We start from the raw sequence: 12,139 nt of genomic DNA on the forward strand, positions 1-12,139 counted from the left end.
AAAAAAAACTGCATATGGTGTTATTCCATTTATATGAAATTTTAGGAAAGTCAAAATGATAGGGATGGAAAGCAGGTCAGCAGTTGCCTGATGCCAGGAGTCGGACAGGGATTAACTACAGAAGACCTGATGGAGCTCTTCATGGTTCTCACAGTTTTCCAAGACTGGATTGTGGTAGTGGTTGCACTACAAATTTACCAAAACTCATTGAACTGTTTACTTTAAAATGGTAGCTTTTAGGGTTTGTAAATTATTCCTCAAAACGCTGTGAGCAATGAATAAACAAACAAATGTGGTTAATACTAACCACATACTATCAGAATTTAATCTTTCTTTGTTTTAGGAAGCATTTCACAACCTTGAGACATTCCAGAATGAAATACTGACTCTGTGTTGGAAAGATGTGGATTTAGCAATTTATAAAGTTCAAAGCCTTCCCTGTAGCAGCCCATTGTTCATCCTTACCTCTTGGTGGAACAAACCTTTATCGTAGTAGTCACTGTTACAATCATTTATCTGTAAGCCACAACACCCCCCTCCACCATGTATATACTATGAATTCCACCAGGGTAGGGTCTGTTCCTCATTTATCCTCATGTCCCATGCACTAGAGGTGCTGGGCCCATGGGAAGTCCTCAGTCAATGCTGGTTGAATGACTAGATGATCATTAATAGAATGGCATATGAAAGGAAATTTACAGTCATTGACAGACTTGATATTATCTTGCGGTGGAGTCTGCATATTATTACTGCATACATATATTCCTAGATGGACTTTTTTCCCATCCATACTTCAAATTGCTATAGTTAAGGAGATAACATAAACGTTTATTCTTTTATTTATCACATTTGTATTAAATGCCCTCTATCTGCCAGACATTTTCTTAGATTTTAGGGATGGCTGTGATGGTTAATAAAGCCATGATTTGGACGTTACTTTAAGCAATTATTTCGTGTAATTTGGGCAGTAGTTTTAGATTTGGGTCAGTAAATTAAAGATTATTAATTTTTATAGCAGTTGTCAGAGTTTTAAATACCGTGGATGAGTAATTTGCTTTTCTTATGAAACGAAGTACAGCAAATTACACACTTTTTCTCCTGGGGTGGGGGAATGCTTTTGGAAAAGGAAATTCCAGCACCACTGAGGTCTTTATTTTCCAGAGTAAATCTTCCAACTGACCAGCTCAATCACTAACTGAGCTCACATGAGCCCCACTACGCCTTCTGCAGAACACACACAGGGCAAGGCGGGGGCAAGGTATTTTGTTAATCCTTTTAGCTTGAGCAAGCAGTGGAAGGAAAACTCAGGAAATAAATCATATAAAAATATGAGAACAATAGGAAAGAAAAGCCTGTCTTACAGGTTTGTTTCCTGTTCTAATACTTGTGGAATGTGGTTTTTCTCTCCTACTGAATATAACTAGAATGTCCAAAGCTGTAACTCTTTTCTCGACCAAAAGTCTCCTTTGTCTGTTTATATTATCATGTTAAAACTAAAACTCTCAGAATTGTCAAAATAAAAAGCATAGGAAGCATTTGGTTGCAATTGCTATAGAATAACATTTTAATAAGTAAACAGTTACATACACATAGTTTCACTGAAATTATAAGACTCAGTAAAACTTTTATTTGCTTTTTAGTAGTTATATTTTTCTAAGTAAGCTGCCTTTCACAAATGTAGCCAAGTTTTAGAGTAACACAAAGTTTTTAAAAACCAGCAGATATTCCAGTAAAAACCTACCTTAATACTTAAAAATTTTTGCATATCAGTTTTTAGTTTCTGAGTTATATAGTCTTTTACCTGATTTTTAGAAGCCCTTGTGTTAAAATAGCCTTCTAACTTGAAAAATTGCCCTCTAGCACCTCCATCAGAGGAAGGGAGAAAAGACAGTTTTCTGCTTTTTAATAAATCTGATAATGGTAGGTAGAAAGAAAATAATTGGCTAAAACGATGCTTTTAGATGATCTGTGAGTTTCTGTTGTTTCTTCTGACCATTGTATCTAGAAAACAAATACGTTTTTAAAAATCTTATTTGGAAAACTGGTAAGTTTTAGTACTAAGTCTCATTTCCTTCCCACTAAGAAAGAGTTTTCTGTGACTACAATTCCCACTACTCACAGAAATGCCAGTAATTCTCGGGATCTTCATGGCCAAGTCCAGGAATAAGGGTGCCAATTAAGAGAATCTTCATCTACTTGTACATGGCCACCACCAGCCACTGTTGCTTCCGTGGCCACCACGGCTCTGATCAACCATCTCATCTCCTGGGACTCTACCTAACCTTCTCTCTCTCCCAACTTCTGGTATCTCAACATGGGTCCTGGCATAGCTGGTGGCATCTGGACAAAGCAGGCTGTGTATTCATAGCACTGTGCTCTGAGAAAGGAAGATCTCACTCTTTCTCCCACTCTGAGCTTAGATTTGGCCACCTAGAAAAATTTGGCTGGTAGTGACCAAAGTTACAGGATTTAGTAGTGGTGACTGTAGTAATTGTAAACCATCTTCTCTAGCCACCAAATGGTTTGGCTGCCATTTGGACTCTGACCTAGTAGGAAAGGAGTTTCCCACAAAAGATGCCAAAGTTTATGTTTATGTCTACTTTTAACTTCCATCTAATAGATACAGTGATTTCCATCTGTTAGGAGTGCAAGTGTAACTTTGGGTAGCCCAGATGGGTGAGCTTAATAAGTCCTACATCATACAAGCCAGTGAAATCTGTGTTATAGGGTAGAATGCTTGAAAAATCTCAATAAGTACAACCTCTTTGTCAAAAGGCAAACCAGTTTCAGGAACGGGAAATTCTAACTAATCTACTCAATTTAATTTCTTTCTGGAAGGAAATAAATAAATCACAGAGGTTCTTTCAGGGGACGAAAAATATTTAGACTGTATGATAAATCAGTAGGTGCCATCATTCTATATTTTTAGGAAGGTTTAACATAAATTATTCCTCAAATTCAGTCATGTTATGATTTGATGACAGCATATTATAAAAGATGAAAGTAACAGTATGCTGAAGGCAGCTCATACAAACCAGTTGTTAAATTTCCAGGAATTTTGCGAACCAGTTGACATAAATTTTGCTGGCCAGCTGACCGCTTGTTGAAGTGGCCATTGTAAGAGTATTTACATTATGGAAACCAGCAAACACTACAAATCACAAATCAGCCTTGTCCCCCACCCCCAGACAAAAGCAGTGAAGCATTTAACAGGACATCACTGGATAAGAGAGTGATTTAGAAATATAGACCAAAGAGCAGGACCAATGGGATACATGCTGAAGAATTATAAATAGATGGCTTCCTCAGAGTTAGATGTTGGCACTAATCTTGCTTAGCATTTTCATAAATTCCCTGGAAAGAGGTAACAGACAGATAAATGTCCATATTTTCAGATGACATTAAATGTTTCTACAGTTAAACTATAAACCAGTTGGATTAACAGCTGAAACTCTTCAAAAACTGTGAGTTGACTGAATAACAGCAGATGAGCCCTAATAAGACAAGAGGAAGGCAATTTGGGGGGGAAATTATCTTAAAATACCCTTGTTAGATGGTACATTCTAACTTTTATGTTATGACCTAGAAATGAAATTGAGGGATTTCTGTAGTCTTTTTTCCATGTTCATTAGTATAATTTGTTAGCTGTGATAAAAAGGCCACTCAAATGCCGAGACCCATCAGAAGCTCTGGAAATGAAATAGAATAACTGTCCCACCCTTATAAAGAAACCTAGTACACACTTGCTGCAGTTTTGTTTGACATGCTTCAAGGATAATGTAATGGAATGGGAAAAATTTCAGAGAAAAGTGTGTAACCTGATCCGGGGATTATAGCAATCCCAGACGAGGCTAAGATTATATTAACTAGCAAATCATGAATGGTTTTGAATAAGGTAAATATAGATGGATTAAGCAAATCCTGAAAGACTAGAACTAGAGAGTACCCCTTTGATGTTTGAAATAAGAATTTGTAGAAGAAATAAAAAGAAACACATTGCTGTTTCTTGAGGAAAAGACGTAATGATAGCAAAAATATTGTACCTCAAAGTTTAACTTTTGTCAGTTTTTAAAAATCATTACATTTGCATATTTTTAACGTGCAAAATTTGCCGTGTATTTCCTCTAATCAGTGACCTCCCTTATCAATTAGACTCTATCAATGGAGAAGAGTGAGAAGTTCCCTTCTCAATTTAGGTTGAGAGAACACAACCTGGGGTTTTTTGTGGTGGTTGTTTTAAGGCGACTTAAAGCAAAGAAATGGAAAAGCCATTATAATTGGTTACTCTCACTGCTGAACCTCTCCCAGGTGGGATGTGTTCCCAAAACACAATATTTTTGCACTTTCAAGGAAATTTAGTTAGGATTAATTTCACTGTCCTAATTAGAATTCACATCTTGGTGTATCCTCAATTTCATTAAAAGATCAGGGTTTCTTAAGAGTGAATTAGGCAAAGGGAAGTAGATAATTGTTCCCACTATTCTAGGGAAAAACATCTTCTCTATGATAGAGGGTGAGCTATTTGGATGTGAATAAATAGGGCAATTTACTTAACTATGATGAAACAGACAAACCAATGTCCTTCAAAAAATAAAGCAAGCCTCTGCATGTTCTTAATAATACAAACTTTAGGAAAAAAAGACTTTCATGTTTAAAGTATTAAATAACTTAGATTATTATTTTATAAAATATATATACTATATAGCTTTTTAATAGTTTAGAGTCGAATGTCTAGGATAACCTAGAAAGTGAAAGCTGTGGCAAGTGACCTAAATATATTGCACTTTTTTTTTTTTACTGTTTAATGAAATATATACATTCAGAAAAGTGCAGAGTATTCAGCTCAATGAATTTTCATAAAGTGAACACATTTATGTAACCAACATCCAGTCTAATGCAATATATAAATCTAGATTACTCATCATACTAATCACCAATTGTAAATACCGAGTATTTATTTCTATTCATATTTTTAAGAAGACTGAGATTTAATAGGATATTATAGTAGAATTTAATTCAACTTTTAGGGAATATTAGCTTCTAAAATAACTTCCTGTTGTTTTCACCTTTTGTATATTTTAAACACCTTACGACTCATAGTACTCCCAGTGATTGTTTTGAAATGTAGGAGATGAGCATCCTAGAGTTTGAGTTTGAGGTGGTAGAGAGCAAAGTGGATACTTTGTTGATCTCACACAGATATCCATCATTCAGATTTATTGTCCAACCTGACTGCGGCCACTACTTTTTTTTTTTTTTAATTATATTTGTGAAAAGAAAGATAACTTTTTTTAATTGAGGAAACACTGGTTTATAACATTATGTACATTTCAGGTGTACATCATTGTATTTCGATTTGTGTGTTACAAGGAAGGTAATTTTTCAAACGAGAAAAAATGCACCCATAACAGACATCTAAGAGTGCCGCAATACTGCCAATAGAATGTGAGGCAGTAACTTTAAAGACACAAATTTTCTTAAATTAAGTACCGTGACTAAGTACTTTAATATTCTTTTCTTCCAGTCCTAAAGGATCATTTGACATTGAACCTTTTAAATTGAACGGGAGTCGCCTGAACTCTCTACTACGCTGGGGGGGTGCAGGTCTCACAGCCCCCGCGGACGCGGCTGGACCAGCCCGGGCCTCTCCCCTCCCCACCTCTGCGCCCCCCACCCCCATCCCCCTCCTCCCCTCCCTCTCGCCCTCTCCCCCTCCCGCCGCCCCCGTGACCCCTGACCCCAGCTAATCTGCATAGAGGAATGACAGGCATCCGCTGGGCAGGCTCCGCCGCGCCGGCTGCGGCCGGCCGGGCTGGGAGACCCGCGCGGGGGAGAAGGAGAGGGGACCCGGCGGGCCGCTGCGCACAGGCCGGGAAATGAGCGCTGGGGAAGGTGTCTGCGAGCGGATCCATGCTCGAAGGAGCAGGAGAGCCGCGTGATCGCCGGAGCTGGCCCTGCGACCCCAGACATGGGCCAGACCTCGGTGTCCACGCTGTCCCCGCAGCCCAGCAGCGGTGAGTCCGGGGCGCGCGCGGTGCGCTCCCGCCGCGCGCCGGGCGCGGGGCTTGCCCGGGGCAGCCGGACAGCCCGGGGCTCCCCGACCAGTCGGGCTCCCCGACCCCGCCAGTCCCTCGGAGCAACCCGAGAGGTGGCGCTCCCCCGAACTCTTTGTCGGGGAGTAGTGGAATGCCTTTTGGGATCCAGCCGACTTCACCTTAAAGGCACAGGCTCCATTTTCTGGACGAGATGCCTCGCGGGGGTGTTGATCGGAATTACTTCCGAGCCTGAAATTGACGAGAAACGGCATTCGCGTGTATTCACTGTGTTTTCACAACGCGAAACTTAGAGAGCAAGATAGACGCGCCAACAGGTTTTTCTGTATTTACGCTTGGCTTCCGAACAGACTACAACTGAATTCTTTCAAGCTTGTCAACTGATTTATGGTTTGTTTTTTCGGAGTAGAAGTGCTGATTGCTTTCTCTTATCCTGGCAGAATGCTGAATACTTAATAACTAACCAAAAAATATATATATATATATATATATATATGCGCGTAATTGTTTCAAAGGATACTTGTCTTGTTTATGTTAGACACATAAGCTATAAAATTTAAGGAAATATGTCTCATGAACTCAGTTGTTGAGGGCTAAAGCTCGTTTTATGGAAACATGTGTAACGTTTCTGAGTTATAATACCCTGTTTTAAAGTTTCTTTTTTCCATTTTCTTAAAAAAAGGGAAGGAAGGTCCGTCTGGCGTTTCTCCAGCAGTGTAGGGATAAACAACTTTTTGGTGGTGTTACTTGTGATTGGATAATGAAATAAACTTAAAAAGGTACCATTTTGATATTTTTCCATCCACAATTAAAAAAAACCTCAAGGGAGCTGTTTACGTTATTCCTTGAGATATTCGATACACTTCTTAAATTGTGTAAACATCAACAGGATCTTGCTGAAAGGAAATGACAGGGCACAGATGAAGGTTTTTTTAATCAGCTCCAGGATGTCTCCAGCTAGATAGCATTCTCTCCTTCCCACCTCCCCCCACATGGGTTTGTTGATATTGCAGAGCTTCACTCCCTGCAATATCATAACCTTTGCTGGGGCTTATGTGAATGCCCCAGGAGAATGCACTCTCTGCAAAGGAGAGAAATGAGAATCCAAAAAAATTCACACCTTCCCTTTCTGTTAATGGCAAGGTTGAACAGAGCTCTAGAACATAGAGACTTCAAGTTGGTGGCTTTTTGGGGATTTTGGGGGGGTGTTGATTAGGATCTTATATTTAGTAAACTATTTTGTGCAAATATGGTTTAGTTTCCTTTGTTTTATTTTAGAGCAGTGTGACTTCTTTCCTTTCATTCCAAGGAAGAATTATATTTTTAAATTTCTGCACTGGCAAAGCATGGCATTAAATCAATACTCCAATACAACAGGTATACGGAAAGTACTACCCTGCATTTAGTTGTTTTGCCACAAAATATTGTTAGGGTTACTATTAGAAAGTGAAATTTTCCTTTGTAAATATCAAGGAATATTACATAAATGATGACTAAGAAGCAGAATAGAATCCTAAAATGTGACTGTCCTGGCTCTTAGCCGGTACAGCAGAAAAGACCCGGATTGCTATAATTCCTAATAAAATGAATGTGTCGAGATATTGTGCAGTTTATTTATACAAAATAATTTACACAAAAAGTTATGCTTGACCATGAAAGATATTTCCAAGAAATATCTCGTGGAATGGTGTTATACTTAAATTGCAGGCCCTCTGTTTAGTTGATTAAAAGTTTGTATATACTGAAGCGACCAGTGCAGACACCATGAGTAAAGGGTTTTTCGGTTTTGTTTTGTCGGTTCAGGGATGGTAGTGGTTATGACTGAAGGTTTGGGATTCTAAGAGTGGAGCAATTTTCTCGTGATGTCCACTTAGGTTCTCTAAGTCTGTTACCATTACTCCATTTTCCTGAAGTTTTGCCACCAGAGTCTAAATGAAAATGAAAAAAACAGCAAAAGAACATTTGGTTGTCATATCTAAGTTTTAGACTCACGTTGGAATCTGAGAAGGTCAAGCCCTCTGCTCCCTCCTTGTTAACTGTTTAACTCGGGCTTTACAGATGGTGTGAAGATCCTTGTTCTGTTTGATCTCAGCCATCTACTAGTTGTTGAAGGCTCGAGTAGCTGCTAGGGATTACAGTGAGGAAGATCATTCTCATCCAATGCTTAGTGGGAGACAATCTGTTTGAGTCTAAGAAATCAATAGCACAGAGTTTAATAGTTCATACTCATGACTCAAGTTGGGCTTTTGTAAAAATTATCATTATAGGCGACCAGTTAGCTTGCTTTTCACTCTCTTGATTTCAGGTTCTTTTGAACCTTTCAGCTTAGGGCTGCGTCTATTTCTCTGGGCTCTAGGAAGACAGTAATTATTTCTGAAAACATGCAGTTAGACCCATTTTTTCTATATTTTAAATCAGCTTTATTGACAAATAATTAACATGCCATGAAATTCACCCATGGAAAGTGTACAATTCATTGTTTTTTAGTATATTCACAGTGTTGTGCCACCATCAGTCCCTAGTCCCATCCTTCTCAATCCCCTCCCTCAGCCCCAGTTAACCACTGATCTACTCTCTGGCTCTGTAGATTGGCTTATCATGAACATTTCATATAAATGGAATCATACAACACATGGCCTTTTGTGACTGGCTTTTTTCACTTAGCATAATGTTTTCAAGGGTCATCCACGTTGTAGCATGTATCTTATAGCATGTAGCATGATACTTTGTTTCTTTGTATTTGCAAAGAATGTTCTGTTGTATGAATATACCACATTTTATTTATCCATCCATCAGTTGATGGACATTTGGGTTATTTCTGCTTTTTGGCTTTATGAATAGTGCTGCTATGAACTTAACATACAAGTCATTGGTGAACATATGTTTTCATTCCTCTTGAGTATGTATCTAGAGGTGGAATTGCTGGGACATATGGTAACTCTGTGTTGATATTATATTATGTTTTCAGCAACTGCCAAACAGTTTTCCAAAGCTGCTGTACCATTTTGCATTCCCTCCAGCAATGTGTAAAGATTCCAGTTTCTCCACATCCTCATCAACACTTATTATTATCTTTTTGATTATAGCCATCCTAGTAAATGTGAAGTTGTATCTCATGGTAGTTTTGATTTCCATTTCCCTAGTTACTGAGGACATTGAGCATCTTTTCATGTGCTTATTGGCCATTTGTATGACTTCTTTGGAGAATTGTCTCTTCAGATCCTTTGCCCAATTTTAACTGGGTAATTTGACTTTCTATTATTGAGTTATAAGAGTTCTTTATGTACTAGATATAAGACCCTTATCAGATATATGATTTGCAAATACTTCTGCCATTCTCTGGATTGTCTTTTCACTTTCTTGATATTATGGTTTGCAACTCAGAATTTTAAAATTTTGATTATATCTAGTTTATCTATTTTTTTCTTTTGTTTGTATTTTTGGTGTCATATCTAAGAAACCCATTGCCTAACCCACATCAAGAAGATTTACACCTGTGTTTTCTTCTAAGAGTTTTATAGTTTTAGCTCTTACATTTAGGTCTGCCATACATTTTAAATTAATTTTTATGCACAGTGTGATATAGGATTCCTGTTTCATTCTTTTGCAGGTAGATATCCAATTGTCCAATACCATTTGTTGAAAAGATGATTCTTTCACTATCGAATTGTCTTGGTGCCCTTGTCAAAAGTCAATTGACTGTATATATAAGGGTTTATTTCTGAACTCTCAATTCTGTTCCATTGATCTATATGTCTATTATATGCCACACTGTCTGGATTACTGTAGCTTTGTAGTACGTTTTGAAACAGAAAAGTGTGAGTCTTCTAACTTCGTTCTTCTTTTCTAAGAATCTTTTGACTATTCTGGTCCCCATGAATTTTCATATGAATTTCACAGTAAGCTTGTCAATTTCAGCAAAAAAGACAGCTGGGACTTTGATAGGAACTGTGTTGAACTTGTAGATCAATTTGAATAATATTGCTCTCTTAACAATAGGAAGTCTTTCACTCCATAAACACAATTATCTTTCCATTTATTTAGATCTTCCTTGATTTCTTTCCACAATGTTTTGTAGTTTTCAGTGTATGTCTTGCTCCTTTGTTAAGCTTATCCCTAATATTTTATTATTTTTGATGCTATTGTAAGTGAAATTGTATTCTTATTTCATTTTCAGCATGTCCTTTGCTAGTGTATAGATATATATAAATTGATTTTTGTATATTGGTCTTGCCCTGAAAACTTGCTGAACTCACTTTTTAGTCCTCATAGTTATTTTTAGTGGATTCTTTAGGATTTCTGTATATAAGATCGTACTATATACAAGGTCATGTACAAATAGAGATAATTTTGCTTCTTTTCCAATCTGAATGCCTCTTATTTCTTTTCCTTGTCTAGTTGCCCTCACTCCTTATACAGTATAATGTTAAATAGAAGTGGCAAGAGTGAACATTCTTGTCTTGTTCCTGATCTAAGTGGGAAAGCAATCAGTCTTTCACCATTAAGTGTCATATTAGCTGTGAGTTTTTCATAGATGCCATTTATCAAAAAGTTCTCTTCTCTTCCTAGTTTGTGAACGTCTTTATCATGAAAGCATGTTGGATTTTTGTCAAAGGCTTTTTTCCCTCCATGAGATGATCATATGGTTTGTCCTTCTTTCCCTTAATGTGGCATATTACATTAATTGATTTTGGATGTTAAACCAACCTTGCATTCCTGGGATAAAGCCTACTTGGGTATAGTGTAGAATCCTTTTATACGTTGCTGGATTTGGTTTGCTAGTATTTTGTTGAGGATTAGATCCATTATTTTTAAGCACAGGCTAAACAGGTAAAACCCCAAATAGAGTTGTTTCACTGCTTCTGGCATCATGCCCGAGAAGGCTTGAGACTTCTAATATTCCCATTGCCAGGTACAGGGAATGGTAGATTGGGCACAATAAATGTTTGTTGACCAAATGAGTGAATCAACAAATATTCTCAATGAACAGCCTGATCACTTTAAGCCAGTGATTATATGAATGAGAGATATATATTATTTTTATTCTTTTTTACTTCAAGAATTGCATGTTACTTTGGCTCTGTTGTCTGAAGGGTGGTATCTGAATCTAGTAGCTATTTCTTCCAGTCTTCTTCAGCCCCACCCCACCTCCACTGTGCCACGGACCAGCTCGTGGCTGCTTTGCCTTAGTAGACAAAGGGCAGACAAAGCCACTCCTCTCATTTTCTGGGAGACAAGGGAGCAAGTGAATAAAGTATGCAGCATCACACCTGGGCCATGATAGAACCTGCATCTATGTGTGTTTCTGGGTTTCCACATTTTGGTCAGGGCCTTAGATTTGTCCTGCCTTGGATATTGACCCATTTCCTTGTAAATCCAGTATAAGAAGAAATATATAAAAGTGGAAATGGATAGAGTTTATTTTCCTTAATGAAAATAACATGCTCATGGTCAAAAGTGAAACTTTATAAGATAGTTCAGGATAAAAGTGAGTTTTACTCCCTCCCAGACCTCCAGTCCCTTCCCAATTATAACCCAGCATGAACAATTTTTTTTTCACACCAGTTTTCATTCATATATATATCTTTATCAAAACACAAGCAAGAGATATTATACTTTCTGCTCTAGACTTTGTTTTTCGTGTAATATAACTTGAAAATATTTCTGTGTTGATCTCTTTAATCCTATAAACAATATTATAATATGCAGATATATCATTTCCTTTAAAAGAATCTATTATGTTTTTGTATTTTATGTTTGTATTTTTATATTGTTTCTGGGTTCTTTTTGTGTGTGTGCTATTATGAACAATGCTGAAATGAACATCCTTATCTAAACATCCTGAACTACATGTACCAGTAAAATCCTAGCAGTGGAATTGCTGGATCAAAAGATTTGTATATTTTATTTTGATAGGCTTAAATTACTCTCAGAGAGGCTGTATCAGTATATCTGCTCACTATATGAGAATTCCTTTTTCTATGCTCTCTGACCAACGCTGCGTATCAGGGTCTCTCTTAGACCATATCATGTTTTGTGAGAAACACAAGTTCCTCTCTCTGGGTGAGGCAGCCCTGTAGGCACAT

General features: G+C 37.6%; 1 protein-coding gene across 4 annotated transcripts in view; it reads left to right on the forward strand.

Moving 5' to 3' along the window:
- Positions 1 to 12,139, forward strand: part of PHACTR2 (phosphatase and actin regulator 2) — a 251,149-nt gene that overhangs the window by 124,445 nt on the left and 114,565 nt on the right. Inside the window, exon 1 of one of the 4 annotated variants that reach the window (XM_058534207.1) lies at positions 5,806 to 6,014. The exons of the other annotated variants lie outside the window; for them this stretch is intronic. Within the exon in view, the coding sequence (XP_058390190.1) occupies positions 5,969 to 6,014 (46 nt within the window). The 5' untranslated portion in view covers positions 5,806 to 5,968. Of the gene's footprint in view, positions 1 to 5,805; positions 6,015 to 12,139 lie in introns of those variants that run through there. 4 annotated transcript variants of the gene reach the window in all.

The sequence above is a fragment of the Diceros bicornis genome, chromosome 39 (genome assembly GCF_020826845.1).
Source record: "Diceros bicornis minor isolate mBicDic1 chromosome 39, mDicBic1.mat.cur, whole genome shotgun sequence".
In the NCBI taxonomy this organism is placed as follows: domain Eukaryota; kingdom Metazoa; phylum Chordata; class Mammalia; order Perissodactyla; family Rhinocerotidae; genus Diceros; species Diceros bicornis.